The 17,402-nt window shown below is 34.6% G+C and overlaps 1 protein-coding gene across 1 annotated transcript; it reads left to right on the top strand.

Moving 5' to 3' along the window:
* The first annotated feature begins 536 nt into the window (after window positions 1-536).
* On the top strand, window positions 537-16,921 carry LOC147406818 (chaperone protein dnaJ A6, chloroplastic-like). Its single transcript, XM_086435058.1, has 8 exons — window positions 537-685; window positions 4,086-4,204; window positions 11,870-12,008; window positions 12,180-12,237; window positions 13,952-13,994; window positions 15,363-15,411; window positions 15,527-15,610; window positions 15,732-16,921. Exons 2-8 carry the CDS (start codon window positions 4,095-4,097, stop codon window positions 16,584-16,586), a joined length of 1,338 nt encoding a protein of 445 aa, XP_086291184.1. The 5' UTR covers window positions 537-685; window positions 4,086-4,094; the 3' UTR covers window positions 16,587-16,921.
* The last annotated feature ends 481 nt before the right edge of the window (window positions 16,922-17,402 follow it).

A 17,402-nucleotide genomic window follows, 5' to 3' on the forward strand; every position in this document is an offset into this window, starting at 1 on the left:
ACACTTCAATTCGGTTGATCCTTTATGCCTAAAATAGTTTTCATTCTTATATATATAGTTCCAACGACTGCATCTACCCCAACGAAAAGTGTCCAAATCCCCTGTTTAAATAGCTTCTATATCAATTATGAATTCAAGTAGTAAAATTTGAGTGTGGTAATATATATTGAGTTGTGATAAAATGATGCGTTAAAACTTACACGGTCTGTATGTGGTAAGTGCACAGAACCATATATCTTTTTCTTTGGGATACGCGAGGAAGAAGATTTATGATTTTGTGCATTTGCCACATCAGCTACGTACAATACAATTTAGCTAGTCATTTTATCATTCGTTATATACGTTACCTACTTTAGGATTAAAATCCCACCTTTTTTTCTTATATTGTTTAAGATATAAGATTTGGCAAATGAGATGAATTATCTTAAACCGTTGGATGAGGACGATACGATGGTGTTATTATGGATGATTAAATAGGACCACTCGGTGTTCTGATGAGTTGCGGAGCACCATATCACCTTTTAGACATCGACCATTTTATTTTATCCTGTTTGGCTCAAACAGTAGTTCTTTCTCTTTCGTGCCTCATCCTCGACTGAGGCCGAGAGCATCTCTGCTGCTTCAACTACACTCCCAACAAAGACAAATCGCAGTAAGAGAAGAAGAAGAACAGATTCGCTAGCAGGTTAGTTTTCTTTTCTATTTGTTTAGAAGAATTAGTTCCAGAGAGAGAGAGAGAGAGCTTCCTCTCATAAACCCTAAATTCTTATTGAAACATAGAAAAAAATTGAATCTTGATGCTTATTACTTGATTTCCTTCCATCCCATTTGTGTTCTTTTCCATTTAAGGTAGGGAACCCTAATTTTAGACACTTTTGAATATGTAACAGATGAGCAGAGCAGAGTAGTTGTATGAGACAGCTAGAAGAAGATCAAATTTTGGAACCATAGATAACTTTCGAGTCTAAAAAAGGGATACACAAACTTGGTTAATTTGGGTGTTAAAAGATCTCTATTGGTCTTGGAAGGTGGACTTTGTTAGACAGTCTTTTGTAAATAAGCGCTACCAAGGGTTGCAATTTGGTGGAATAATACCTAAAATTGGTTAATTTTGGGTTTTAGAGATATCTATTAGTCTTAAAGGCAGATTTATTTATACAGACTTTCATAAATAGGCTCTATCGATGGTAGCAATTTGGTGTACTAATATACAAACTTGGTTAATTTGGGTGTTGAAGATATCTATTGATCTTGGAAGTCAGATTTTCATAAGTAGTCTCTATCAATGATCGAAATTGGTGTACTAAACACCCCCCATTTCTGGCTTTGCCAGGGTGTTTAGTATTACAGACCTGGGATTCATGTTCATTTGGTCGGACATTAGCTTTAACTGGATAGGTGACTGGTTTGAGATCCCAAATTGGTGCCACCTGGCATCGTGTGGCTTGTTTTCCTGCATCTCCCTTTGTTTTCTCATAGTTGGTCCTATTCAATGCATTCATGTAGAATTCTCCTTCCCTGTCCAAAAGATATGATTCGAAAGGTGAATAGGGAAAGCAACAGTGGTGTTTTTATAGTTAGAAAAAAGAGGTTATTGAATATCCGATGCTTTGAAACGTTGAAATTGTTAAGGGGGTTTTAGGCTACCCCAGCTCATTGATTGAATGCTATATCTTGGGACCTAAATAAGCGCGGTTTTCTACGCGATAAACTCACATAACTCATAAAGAAGACCATCGATAGAAAATCCCAAATCTTCGTGGAAGAATCCAAAAATGGGCTATTATCTCTTTTAAACGACTTATTCTGTTAATAGACTAGAGTTCGCCCGTGCCTAGGGCACGTGCATCCTCTTTGGGATTAAGAGGGTTAAAGCGAAAATATATAAAATTGGGGGTATTATTAATTTTGTTGAGGTTAAATGGTAAATGGTGAAAAATAATAAAGTTGGTTAAAGAGGAAATATAGTAAAGTTAAAGAGGGTTAACAGGAAAAGCAATAAAGTGGTCCCCATAAAAACTATTGTTGGATGGAAGCTTATTCCCCACAAAAGTGGCCCTAAAATTGTGTTTTATTATATAGACTAAAATTCATCTGTGCCTACGACATGGGCAACCTCTTTGTGATTAAGGGGTTAAAAACAAAAAAAAAAAGTTTGAGGGGTATTATTAAATAATTTTTAGGTTAAGGGGTAAAAGATGAAAATCAATAAAATGAGTTAAATGGGTAAAAAGAGGAAATATAGTAAAGTTGGAGGAGGTGAAGAGTAAAGAAAATAAAATATGCCCTACAAAATTGTTTGTCCTACACAAAACTGTAGCAGACGAGTCGTTTATCTCCCCACACAATTGTAGCAAAGTGGGCCCTACAATTGTGTCTTATTATATAGACTAAAGTTTGCTCATGGTATTATTGAAAAAATATTGCTGTTGAAGGGGTAAAAGAGGAAAGATAGTAAAGTTAGAGGGGTATTATTGAAAAAGGGAAGGGGTGGGAAGGAGAGCAAAGACAATAGAGTTGAATTGGGGGGGGGGGGGGAGGCGGAGGAAGGCAATAAAGTGGGATCACTATAGTTGATGGGATGTTTATCCCTCACAAGTGGGCCCCACTGTCAGGGCAGATTTATGGTGGGGGCACTTTCCCCCACAAGATTTTTCAAAGTTTGTAGATTAATAAGCTAATGCGATAGATATTAGTGGTGGATAAAAAAATCCGCCACTATCGCTCCCACAAATTTTTTTTTCTATTCTTGATTGCTCCCACAAAATATTTTTTTCACTCTAAGTTGCCCCCACAATTTTTTTCTTCTCTTAGTTGCCTCCACATGGGCAAAATTGTGGCTCCGCCCTTGCTCACCGTTGTGTTTTATTATATAGATGGAGCACAATCCATTGTCTCTTGATTAATCAAATTGGAAGTATATTATTTATAGAGATAGAAAGACATACAGTCCAATGATATCCAGTGATGGAAAGCTTTTTAGTTTGAAATTTTGGCGGATAAGAGTCTCCTTGGAACTTGGAAAAAACTGGGAACTAAAAAGATAATCTAATTTGGGTTCCTTTTTAGTCTTCATGCTTTAAGAATATTCATTTCAGTCTTTGCCTTTTCTTCTCACATTGATTTGAATAATTGGTTAATTTCGACCATTGTGGAAATCCACGCTCATCCCTCTTTGATATGGGGGATTTTATTTTCAGTTCATGCAACATTTATTGGTATATTGATTATTGAGGTATGGAGACAAAAAAATTGTGGACACTTGAGTGTGTATTGTATTGGGTTAGCATGTACTGTTCTATATCCGAGAATATTATATTTCCATAAAAATCCGTGCAATTGTCATATATTGCCGAATCCATGAAAATCCACATTTGTGGTTCGCCTACTTTGACACATAATTGTTCCGAGGGATTCCATCACTCCTATTTCTGGTTATTTGATATAGAATGTTTAAAAAAAAACTTATATGATATGCTAACCAATGTTTTTCATTGAATATCTATTGTTCACTTATTTAGCAGAGATGTTCTTTGAATCTGTATGGATCGTCTCTTTTCCTCCCTGGTTTAATGCACCTGCAATCGGTTGTAGCACATGCTATCACTTCTAACTTATTTTTATGGAGAACTCATTACCATCCCCACCCTGATCCCCAACCCACAATCTCATACTTGTAATGGATCAGGTTTCATACGTACATACATACGTACTCATGTATATATATATACATATATAAGTTTGTTTCTTGGATATCTCTCAACTCCAATTGATTAGTATGACACAATCACCACTTCATTATTGCATTGGTTTACCTTGTTAGTAATTATTACCCATTAGTGTCATGCCATGTTTCATTTTGCCCAAGTATGATGGTATATTTATTTATGCAGTTGTTACTTTCAGTTTCAATTGAAAATGTTTTACAGTGAAGTCTTTCAGATGATGCAGATCACATATCTTAATAGAAAAGTAGTCTTTTTTGCATTTCTTTGCACCACTAACATCTTATTTTTTTGCTGTTGAGCTTAGATCTTTTACCTGCAAATGCCATTAATCTTGATAACCTCTTTTCGTCTGTACAGAAATTTTGGATGGCGATTATACCATGTGGAATTACACAGGTGGTAGCCCAGTGGGGAGTTCAGCCTCAATTTACATTACGATCTTCCATCACAAACCAGATGCTGTTGTCCCAATATGGGTGAGCATTTTTATATAACATTCAGCTAGTGAATGGATGCATTAATTATCTGTTCATTGATTGTGATCAACTTCTTTAGATCTCCACTTTCAAAGAAAAGGAAGCATTAAATTTGCAGATATATTTTTCCCAACAGGTGAGAAACAAACATCTTGAGTGGGCAATTCAACACTTAAACAAGCTTTTTGGACTTTAAATGGTTTCATACAGATATTCAGAATATCTCAAGAAAGAACCTAGGTTTAGGCCTTGTGTATAAGCTTAGTAAACTTTTTTTTGAAATTTTTTCCTAAACATTATTTTCCTTGAAATTAAATTTCTATTGTGTCAACTTTCAAATATTCTTTGAAAGTTACCAAACAAATAAAATTTCCATTTAGGAAAATACTTTCCAAGGAAGAACTTTTTGGGTTTTCGTAAAGTAGTTGTGGTTTCTCCTGAAAAGGTTTGTAGAATAAACTTTATTTCTACAATTCTAGTAACTTAAAAAAACTTGTTTATTAAACAATTAGGGTATGTTTGATTGCAAGGAAAGTGACTTTCCATTGAATTTGAAATCCATGGAAAAATAATGGTGGAAAATAGGTAGGGTTGGAAAATCAAATTCCATTGTTTGACTTTACTTGGATAAAATCATGAGAAAAATATCTGAGGAAGAAGAAGAAGATGAGAGGAGAGGGAGAGGCTTGGGGCGGAGATGAAGAGGCCTTGGGAATGATAAGAGGGAGGGGGGAGGACGTGGTGGTGGTGGTAGCGGAGGTAAGTGAGGAAGAAGATGATGAGGAAAAAGATGGGAGAATGTGGTGGTGGTGGCAGAGGTGAGGGAAGAGAGAGAGAGAGAGAGAGAGAGAGAGAGAGAGAGAGAGAGAGAGAGAGAGAATGTGGTCGGAGAGGGTGATGACGGAAATGGTGAGGTTAATGTGATGGTGATGGTGGTGGTAGGGAAGAATAAGATATGAGTGGGGAAGAAGAAGATGATATTTTAGGGATGAAAAATATGGGTTGATTTCACTTTCCCGCCCACATGGGTGGGAAAGTGAAATCCATGTTTTGGTGGAGTTTTTGATTGGGTGAAAAATCAATTTCCATGGAAAAATGCAACCAAACACATGAAAAATGTCATTTTTCATGGAAATTGATTTTCCACCCTATTTTTCATGTGCAATCAAACGTACCCTTAGTTTCTTATGCACAATTAGACTTCCTTACCAACGATGAGAAGTTCCTAATACTACTGATTTTTCTCATAGTCACCAAAGCCGTCAAATTTTTGAATAAATCATGATTAAATCGCGGTGTTTTGAAAAAATTGTGATTTAATCGAACTTCGCGATTTAATTGCGAAAAATGCGATTAAATCATGAAATTCATGATTAAATCGTTTAGGGTGTGTTTGTTAGAAATCTTGAAAAAGATGTTTTTTCAAAATTTATTAAACTTTGAGGGATGTCTAAAGTATTTGATAAAATAAAAATGGTTAAGTTGTAATTAATAATACTTTAACCATAAATAAAATCAAAATTTCTCTTCGTTGTATTTGTTGAAACCTAAATAAATCGAAGAGAAAATTGAAGAGAGGAAATCCTATAAGTTTCGGTTGTTTTTGCGATTGATTTGAGGTTGCAAGTTTATAACTTTTAAGTTTTGATGACAACTCCCAAGGCTGCAAATCCCTATCTCAACTCTCGACAATATTGTATCTGTTATTTTTCTCAAACTTACTTAACCACTAATTGTTGATTTACTTTTTGATCTTTACTTTGAAGAAGAATAGTAGCCTAATAGGTACATGCCCCTCATTCTCTCTCTCTCTCTCTTTTTAGAGGCAAATGGATTTTGAGTTGGATTTAATTCTTTGTGCTGTGCTGCCTGTGCATACTCAATATTAGTATAACTCAAAGGGTTTGCTTATATTAGATTATACATCTTAAATGCTTATTAGATGTTTGACAAAATGTTAAAGTCTCAACTGTTTTTTTTATATTTAGACTTTTTAATGCTGTAATATATTTATTCTTATTGTATTTTTTAATGTTATTGTTGTTGAATCTGTTATATGTTATTTGTTGCTAGCTTGCTGCAATTTATTTTTTAATATTATAGTTGTTGAATTTAAATAATTGTTAATTCTCTTTATTTATTAAATACTCTCTATGTTTGTATGTTATTGTTGTTGAATTTATTATGTGTTATTTTTTGTTGCAGTTTTATTTTTTAATGCTATTGTTGAATTTAAATTGATGTCAATTGTATTTGTATGTTTTAAATACTTTCTATACTCTAGAGACTTTATTTGTATGTTAGAAACATTAAACATAAAGGTTAATTATTCAATGTATATCAAAACTCAATATATATATATGTTTTTTTTAACTTTTATTTATTATTTATTATAGAATGCCAAGAGGACATGATCCATTTTGGGAATACTTAATCGAAGAAAGAGGTATGATTAAATGTAAATTTTGTTAAGAGTCTTTCGTAGGGACAATAACAAGAATGAAGACTCATTTATTACTTCAAAGCTATGTTGGTCCATGCCCTTTAGTCCCTAATTCGGTTAGGAGTAAAGCATTAAATGCTACAATGGAGATAGAAGGGAGAAGAAAAAAACAAAAGATAATGGATTATGAGACGAAACCATCTAGTGGTAGTACGTTTGGAGGTAGGGGTAGTTCAACGGGTCTACCGATTTAAGACAATTGGGGAGCTTGCATCAACTGACGATCATTTCGCTCGTGAAGAAGGAAGAAAAGGAGATTGCCGACAAAGACATAGTTAAAATGGTTATTGCAAACAATCTACCTTTTAACTTGTTGAAAACAGTAGAGTTTTAAGAAGCGGAGACCGCAATTTCTAATCATGATCCAAGATATGTCCATCCTTGTAGTGAAACGACAAGAACCAACATTTTAACGTATTTAAAGGGAGAAGTAGAGGATTATATTGAAGAAATCAAGAAATCTTGGATTGTTCTAGATTTACCCTTATGTCAGATTCGTGGATCGATGGGAGGAAAAGGCCGCATATTAATTTGTTGGCGTCTTGTCCGAAAGGAACAATTTTTTTGAAATCTGAATGCATTGTTGGGAAGAAGGATGGGAATTATATAACAAATTTTATTTGCTCTGCAATTGAAGAAATTGGATAAAAAACTGTTTTCCGAAAAGAACAATTTTTTTGAAATCCGAGTGCATTGTTGGGAAGGAGGGAAATTACATAACAAATTTTATTTGCTCTGGAATTGAAGAAATTGGATAAAAATTGTTTAATTTATTTTGGATAATGCTTCAAATTATAATGCAACGGGCTTTATTGTTGAAAATAAAATTTCAAACATTTTTAAGATGTCTTGTGCCGCACATTGTTTGGATTTCATTTTAGAAAGTATTGATGAGTCCGAATGTAAAGTTTGTTTTAAAAAACGCATGAAATATGGTAAAATTCTTCTACAAATTTCAACATATGCTTGATTTGATGCGATCACATACGAATGGAAGGAAATTAAAGAGGTCGAGAGCAACTAGATTTGCAACACTATTTCTTTGTTTATAATCTATTACGAAAGAAGAACAAACACTTCGATTTTTGGTGGCTTTAGCTGAATGGAGAAATTTGCCTCAAAGCAAAACAGGGGATGAAATTGAATTAATGAGCACTATTTAGAGTCATTCATTTTGGGAAAGTGTAAAAGAAAATTTGTGCATTGTTGAACCTTTGGTGAGAGTGTTGAGGATGGCAGATGCAGATAGTTGTACTATGGGTTACTTGTATGAAAGCATGGATAATGCAAAAGAGGCTATTAAAGACTTCTACAAGGGTAACACTGAGAAATATGAAGTGATTTGGAAAATAATTGATGAAAGGTGGAATCGTACCCTTCACAGTCCTCTCTATGCAGTAGCTGCTTACTTGAACCCATAATTTTTTCATGTAAAGCTTGTCAAATTATATAGAGAGGTGAAACTGGGACACTTGAGAAAGTTTTAACAAGGATGGTTACCCCCGATGTGAAAAAAAAAAGTTGGTAGAGAGTTCACACTTTATCACACAAAGGATATAAAAATCTTTTGTGATATGGCAATTGATTGCCTTTTTGATACTCATCCACATAAGTTTATTTGATTTCTTATAATTTCAAAGATTCAATTGTATTATTTATTTTCATAATAAATAATAATGTATTTGTTTCTTTATTAGGAATTTGATGAGATATATGGGGAAGTGAGGTTCCAAATCTTCAAAGTTAGCAAGCAAATTGCATAGCTAGCCTTGTAATGCTTCTGGATGTGAAAGAAATTGAAGTGTTCTTGCAAGGCTGGCTGTGTGTAAATATATATTGAGTTTTGATATACATTGAAAAATTAATCTTTATGTTTAATGTTTCTAACATACAAATACAACGTATAGAATATAGAAAGTATTTAAAATATACAAATACAATTGACATCAATTTAAACTCAACAACAGTAACATAAAAAAATAAAACTGCAGCAAAAATTAACACATAATAAATTCAACAACAATAACATTAAAAAAATTTCAACACCAAATAACACTATATTTAGCAATAATAACATTAAAAAATGCAACAAGAATAAATCTATTACATCATTAAAGAGACCAAATAAAAAAAATAGTTGAGGTTTTGACATTTTGTCAAACATTTAATATGTTTTTAATATATATGATCTAATATAAGCAAACCCTTTGAGTTATACTAATATTGAATATGCATAGGCAACACAACATAAAGAATCAAATTCAAATCCATTCGATTCTAGAGAGAGAGAGAGAGAGAGAGAGAGAGAGAGAGAGAGAGAGAGAGAGAGAGAGAGAGAGGCATGTACCTATTAGGTTGTTTTTCTTCTTCAATGCAAATATCAAGAAGCAAATCAGCAATTTGTGGCTGAGTTTGAGGAAGATGACAAAGATGATGTCATTGAGAGTTGAGATAGGGATTTGCAGCCACAAGAGTCGTCGTTGTCGAGACTCGAGAGTTGTAGGCTTGCAACCGCAAATCAAGCATAAAGACAACCGAAATTTCTAAGATTTTCTCTTCGATTTCTTTAGGTTCCAGTAAGTACAACGAAAAGGGATTTGGATTTTATTTATGGTTCAAGTTTTATTAATTACAACTTAATCATTGTTATTTTATCAAATATTTTAGACATCCCTCAAAGTTTAATAAATTTTGAAAAAACATCTTTTTCAAAATTTCTAACAAAAAAATCCTAAACCGTTTAATCATGAATTTTTTAAAACATCGTGATTTAATCGCTAGTTGAAAAAATAACAATTTAATCGTGATTTATTCAAAAAATCGACGACTTTGGTGATTATGTTTGATGCTGCACATACTAAAAAGAGAAATATATTGAAGTCGAAGAAGTTGCATGACTTAGTGTTTGTTCGGATGAACATGCATTTTATGAAGACATGTGAAAAGAGAACAAAAAAATTCAAAACCAATCGTCTTGGACAAAATTTCAGTCTTCCCAGATATCCCAAATGATGAAGTAAGAGGGGATAATGTCGATGAAGATGATGGTGACAATCATAGTGATGGATCTTCAGAAAGTGAGGATGGAATGGAGGATGATGTTCGAGTTGATGATTTTGATGAATTGATGAATCGTAGTTTTGATTTATGATTGTAATGCTTTTATATTTTGAAGTTTGAACTATTTTAAGTGGGTGGGTGTTATTTTTTATGTGGATTTATGAATGACATCAATTTGGGATTTTATGATTTATTCTTATGGTTTAACATAGGATTTGATGATATAAATGATAATACCACTTAGTAGAAAAAATTACATTGTCCTAATACCACAATTTTTGATTTTTTCTTGAATTTTTTTTTTTTTTGTTGATTTTTTCGACTTTTTCCGTTGACAACTTATTCCCGAACCTCGACTTGGTGACTTTGATTTTTCTAATGCTAACTTATTCACTACAAAAATTTAAGCCATCTAACTCCTCAACGCTAGGATGTTGATTTTCTTTTTCATCACTTTCTTGGAGGCCTGTAGTTCTAGAGCTTATTAGTCCACAAAACAATATTTATTAAAAACTCTCTTAAAAGTCATTATACAAAGTTAGAATTGTAAGAATGCCAGATTGTAAAAGTTGTTTTTGTTTTTGTGTTGCTTCTTTGTACTCTTTCTTGTTGGTCAACTTGATCGCTTTTTAATACAAATTGCATTTACCTATAAAAAAAAGTCATTTAAACAAGATTAGAATTGTGAGAATGCCAGTGTCCATGTCACCAAAAAAAACAATTGAAACCTGCTGAGTTTGAGTCATATTCAATCCATGATTTTTGTTTTTTTTTGATGAGTAAAAAAACTTTATTAACGGGGGTGGTCTAGTTGGCCTAAAACCCCAAAGAGAGAACAAAGCAAAACAACACAATCAAGAGCTACCCATACGGTTACAAATCCAATCCCACCTCCCTAGGAGGTCTTCGAAAAAGATCCCTCTAGCTTCAATGAACACCGAGCTCCAATGGAACAAAAGGCCTAGAATGTCGATGATCATATTACATTATCTAGATCTGCTCCACAAGCACATGGGAATTGGATGCCATATTTTTCACATTTATAAAACATAAATGGTAAGGGCAGATCGGATCCAATACCAAGACTGGATTTGATCACAACACAGGATCCAATATTTGAAAGGTTTGAGGTGAGGCATTTCACTACCCAAATCTGTGAGGCATAAGCCTTGGCATACTTTCTAAATGGAAGATATATGGATAAATGGTACAAATTCTAATCAAATTGAAAAAACTCTAAACATAATTTTTTTTATATATAAAAAGCAACACATAGAGTTAACAACTGTTATAATAAAAAAGCATAACACTACTCTAATCTAGAAGAAGTGGAAGGGTAGGTTCTATGTGATGAGAAATAAAAATAGATTGAAAAAAGAACTACAATACATCCCTTCAGGTGTACGCTGTAGTCAAAAGATGCCTAAAAGTTATGCACCTTTCCTAGGGCATAAGCTTTTTCAATGCCTCTTAAGGCATAAACTTTAGAGGGAAAAGAGCTTTCCTAAAGGCCTCAAGGCCTTTTTGGCGAGCCTTGTGTTGATAGGATATTCATTGAATCCAAGTTGGATCCATATCCCATGTTTCCGATTTTAAACCTATATTCAATGATGTAACTTATTCTAAGATCCAATCATGCTAAAATGAATGGGTATGGATCGGTTGAATCTTGGGTCTGATCGCACTATGTCATACTCCACCTGCTGTACTTTTTGTCAATGACGTTTCAAGATTTGAAGTTCATATCCAATTAATATGATAGGGGGAACATGTTGTTCTTTAAATCATAAGGCACAAATCTTTATAGTAGGTCTATAAACTTTTTGACGATACTTTGTCACTCGACTTTATTTCTGAAGCAGAAACAGCTTAGTGGCTGTTGGCAACCTATAGATGCTTCTATCATCTTGGTTTTTTTGTTTTTCCATACTCTCTAGTGCACATTTACTGCTTCATGCTGTTCTGGTTGTCACATGCGACTAGTTAATTATTATTTTTTAATATTTTAAGCTGAAATATTATGTTTGCTGAACATATTTTTTTCACCTATCAAAAGGAAAAAATAAAGGTTTTTTTCCATTCATTATCGTTTCTCTATGCAGTGTTTCAAGAAAGATAAGATGTTTGGCTTCACCACGTTCAAGCTTATTTCCTCAAGACTTGCATGCATTGTTTAGTATCGGATCATCTCAAAATCCACATCTACGTCGGGGTGCTCGACTTATTGTTAGAGCTGATAGGGTGAGTATATTTTTTTGCAACCCTTTTGCTTCATGATGGGGACGTGTTTGTAAGTGGTAATGAGTGTTCTATCCCAATCCCCCATCTTAACTTTGCCCCAATAGTCATTTGATATTGGACTTCTCATTATCCATTGCATCTAGTAATATCTAGTTCACTTGCCATGTACAGGATTACTATTCTGTCCTCGGGGTGTCAAAAAATGCAAGTAAATCTGAAATTAAGAGTGGTAAGTACAGTTTTCTGGTACATTTGTATGGAAAACTATTACATAATTTTGTCAATGTAATTATCTTTCTCTAATTTCGTTCTTCCTTTAAGAATCAGTTATATTACTAAAGTGAACTGCTCAGCTTTCAATGCTCGCTCATACACCTATTCAACTTGTACAACTTCAGAGGTGGGTTGCAGGGTTGAATAACTTCCTTGTAATGGACACACATCTTTGGGTGAATAACGCAGACTAGACGAATCATTTATACTGGATTTGAGATATATGTAGATCACATGTTAATTGGAAATAATTGGTTAACAGATGGTCACTATTAGTGCAAATAGTAGCAATTTCATCTAAGGATTGGTTTGATATGCAATCGGCTATTAATTAGTGTCCCCTCTATACCTCATTCTTTTATCTAATATTAGTTACTACCCTGAATTTTTTAGGACAATCCATTATCAGTATTATGTTTTAAAGGAACAAAGAGAGGAATATATGAGAACAGCCTTCTCATGCAATCAAGCTGAAAAAGCACAGACAAGAACTGAAAAAAACAACTAATGTTAGGATAAAATCTCCCTTCACCGAAGGCCAAATGTTCAAAGCAGAGACCCCCATATCAGGGCATAGAGCAGACCACCTGAACTTAGTCTCCTTCACTTTCATAGCAATGGTTTTGGTGAGGGTCCTTCATTGTTACTCCTCTTTCTCTGGTATTACATAGTCTGTTTTCCTCCTTTTTGTTGTGGACTATCAGTTTTGTTTCTTGCTATGTTCTCATCTCCAATATAGTTGTTACCTTGCCCTACTGGAACAGAAAAGAAAAAACACTCTTCTTCCTTTACTTTAGACAAAGACTACCACAATCCTTTTTGTTTTTTTTTTAAACTTATCTAAAAAAAAAAAAAGCACTTTGGAAAAGATGCCTTTAATACTTTGCTTCTTGTTTAGGAGATGCTTTTGGGTGTTGAGCTCCCCAATAACTTGATGATTACCCCTGATTTTTGACATTTTCGAGAGTACTATTTACAAACTAAAAGATGATTATTGTTTAATCTCATACATTCACGGACCTGTAATACTGATATCCGGTCAAGTCCTCAAAATAATACATCTTAAGGGCTAATTTCGATGGCTACCCCAAATCTCTTATAAATATGAATCTCTCTTGAAGTTCTGTTGATTTTTGGAAAAAGGATAAGCATCTAAAGGGCTTATCTTGTTTTTTGTCATAAACGACCAATCCACCAAGCAATTGTTTGTTTTTTGCCTGAATTTTGTTGTGGAAAGATTTTTTATTAAGATTTTCATAATCTATTTGCATGATTTTTTTTTTTTTGCTTTTCTAATTTTTGATCTATTATTCCTTCTTTTTTTTTTTTTTTTTTGTTCTCAATTTTCCTGATAAATCTCTGGAAGATGAGAGCAATTGTAATCCCTCCGGGAATTTTCTCATGAGTATTCGTGAGGAGATTTGACTATTCTTTTAATACATTTCTTCAATTATTGGCATAGCCTTCCCACATTCTTTTATTGAGTCCATAAGGAATCACACTTTCTGTTTCTATTTGTTTATCTAGTTTATCAAAGCTATACGAGTGTAAAGTGTTTTTAGCATCTCTTTTATTAAAGTGTTAACATTACCATCATCTGCTATCAATCTTTGACTAACAAGACCTTACTGGTAATAATACTTTTTTTTTGTCCCTTCAAAATCTTACAGCTTATCGGAAGCTCGCTAGGAGTTATCATCCAGATGTGAACAAGTGAGTTGATGATTAGTTTATAGTTTGCATGGTTTGTGCTCAAGATATTTTGGTTTGCAGTTACTCTGGTTAGCCATTTTTGATCTCTGCTCTACTGCCCATTTTATTAGTTTGTTGTTTATTTCTTCAATATGCTAAAAAGGTGATCACTGGGATGGTTATGGGATGCTACTAGAAAACAGATGGGTTTAGTAAATTCAATTTTCATGCTTGTTAAGTTAATGATGTGTTTATCTTTCTTTATGTGTATTTTTTATTTTTTTTCAAAATGATTATTATTATACATTTGGGTTTGCCACAACTGAAAGATTTCTTGTATCATCATAAAATTATAACCTTGACTTGGTGTCTTTTTATAAGCATCTTGATCATCTTTACATTACAATCCAACACAGGCTTGTAGTGTAGTCAATTCCTAGCTTGCCTAGTCTGCAAAATACAGAACTGTTGAGACATGGAAATAGTAAGGACTACTGCTAAGTAGGAGAAAAACATTTGTGTATTTCATATTTAAGAGAGAATGTCTTATGGTTTTAATTGCATCCGTTTGTTAAAGAAGTCCCACCTGCACGTGAGGCTTATGTATTGAGGCAGGTGTAAGTACTTACCTTGAGGCTTAAGCCTGAATTGATTTATAGGTGTAAATTTCACGAAAATTTCTACAAAATATTTTCATTTTCAAACTAGCCTAAATAAACACTAAAACTGAAATTTAATCCTTGGTTTTAGCCTTAATGTCAATTCGATGACAGCCCCCATATCATCTCACTGTTACGAGTCAACAGTGAATTCTGACACTTGCCAAGCAAAACAATACCACGGAGAAATCTGTAAACTATGCAGAACAGGTAAAAGTTAGAAGTGATAAGGACAACATCTGAGTAGGAGAAAAACATTTGCATATTTATATTTAATATTTAAAAGAGAATGCATTATGGTCTTACTTGCATCCATTATTTATTTTTTTCAAAAATAAAAAAAAGGTTCTGGTCTCAAGGTTTAAGCCTTGATCTATAGTTGTAACCTTCCATAAGATAGCATGGAACTTCAATCCTACCATAAGCCGTCATTGTCATTTACTAGTTGTGATGAAGGCCACACAAGTGGAATGATGCCTTGCCTCGCTTTTAGCAAGTTTGGACAGAACATGGCAGATTGGTCCTCAGAGCCTTGTATCAGTTGTATGTGTGCAAGCATCATATACAGAGGACAGATTTAGCTAAAGATTATTCCTTCTAAATTTATGGGATAATATACTACTCTCTGTCTCTGCTTCTCTGATTTGTCAATATTTTCTCTCCGGGTATGTTAGTTTTGAGTTGCTTAAATACTTCTATTCATGGGGGCTCATTTTATTCTATGTTGCAGAGAAGCTGGGGCAGAGCAAAAATTCAAGGAGATCAGTAATGCCTATGAGGTAAATGGTCCAGTTTAAAGAATATTGTTCTTAATAATTCTTGGTAGAGCCATGTTGGGTCTACAAGACATGGATTGCACGTACTTGGTCTACTTACATGTAACATGTTCTGCAGGTCTTGTCGGATGATGAGAAACGACCCTTATATGATAAGTATGGAGAGGCTGGTGTTAAAGGTGCCGGAATGGGAGGCATGGGGGTGAGTTCCTTTCCAGTGAGGAACAATTTATCACCACTTTTCAAAGCTCATTGTCTGTTCTCTCAGTTTTTAAATACCCTCAGCATATACTTAATGATTAAAACATTCTTTCTTATAACAGGATTTCAGCAATCCCTTTGATCTCTTTGAGTCATTATTTGAGGGCATGGGTGGTATGGGCGGCATGGGCATGAACGGAGGAAGAGGTTCCAGAAATAGAGCAATGGATGGTGAGGATGAGATTTATAATCTCGTCTTGAATTTTAAGGAAGCCGTTTTCGGGGTAGAAAAAGAGATTGAGATATCCCGGCTCGAGAGCTGTAACACCTGCAATGGGTCAGGTGCCAAGCCAGGGACTAAGGCGTCCATATGTAGCACATGTGGGGGCCAAGGTCAGGTTGTCTCATCAGCGAGGACCCCATTGGGCATCTTTCAACAAGTAACAACGTGCTCAACTTGCGGAGGGACGGGGGAATCATCCACCCCTTGCAACACGTGTCGTGGGGACGGGCGAGTGAGGAGGACTAAGCGGATTAGTCTGAAAGTTCCCGCAGGTGTGGACTCAGGTAGCCGGTTGAGGGTCAGATTGGAAGGTAATACTGGAAGGAGAGGTGGGGCCCCGGGAGATCTTTTTGTTATCATTGAAGTTCTCCCGGATCCCGTGCTTAGACGTGATGACACAAACATCCTCTACACCTGTAAGGTGTCGTACATCGATGCAATCTTAGGGACAACAACAAAGGTTCCAACTGTTGATGGCATGGTTGATTTGAAGATCCCAGCTGGGACCCAACCGAGCACGACACTAGTTATGTCAAAGAAAGGTGTGCCTCTACTCAATAAAAGTAATTTGAGAGGTGATCAATTGGTACGCGTTCAAGTTGAGATCCCAAAAAGGCTGAGCGGCGAAGAGAGGAAGCTGATCGAGGAGCTATCCAACCTTAACAAGGCCAAGACTGCAAGTGCTAGAAGATAGTTATGGGAGTGTCCTTACTTTTATGTCCTGTAAGTTTCTCATTATCCTCTGTGAGCATTCCTTGTTGGCTTCTCCCTAATGGGCCTGCAAAAGGGTAGGATTGACACTGATTTCTCACAATCAGGTTTCATAGGGAGCAGCAGTCACTGACTAATAGGCAAATATTTTTAAGTAAATTTTGTTCTATAAGATAGATTTATTCAATACAGGGAAACAATTTCATTGTGTATGACGAGTATCAGAATTGTAATTTATGCGGGAAATACTTGATAAACAAGAGAAGAAATGGGTGGAAAATGATTAAAATCTGATATTTGAATTTGTTTTAGTTGTAATTGGTTTGGAAAATTTTATAAGGGTCTATGATTGCGGGGGATTTAGTTCGAGTTTCAAGGGTATATGAATTCTTAATTTGTGGTTTGATTTCACCTTGGAAAGAGGCTAGGCTTTTTAAGGAGATGAGATCTTTAGGTTGAAGATAAGCATAGAAAATTGTCCTAGAGGTTGAAGATGCAACCTTGAAGTAGAAGATGCGAGTACAATTTTTACAGTAGAAGTTGAAGATCGGTTTAGGGGATAACAATCAAGTATTGTTTGTCTAGGGCTTAGAAGTTGAAGATAGGGTATTTATGTTATTGTTGTTAGTCTCTAGGAGATGTTATAGTAGACCTTGACACGATCACATGGGTCGTGGTCAATATTGTTATTAGATTTGACAAACTCGGTGCAACATTCAGAGGAATTGAAATGTGAAGATACAATATATTTTGCTTGGAAGTCATTGTACGTAACATATGTTGTATACATAAGCAATTG

This window comes from Akebia trifoliata, chromosome 3, assembly GCF_017979445.1.
Source record: "Akebia trifoliata isolate Shusen 1 chromosome 3, ASM1797944v1, whole genome shotgun sequence".
Taxonomy (NCBI): Eukaryota; Viridiplantae; Streptophyta; class Magnoliopsida; order Ranunculales; family Lardizabalaceae; genus Akebia; species Akebia trifoliata.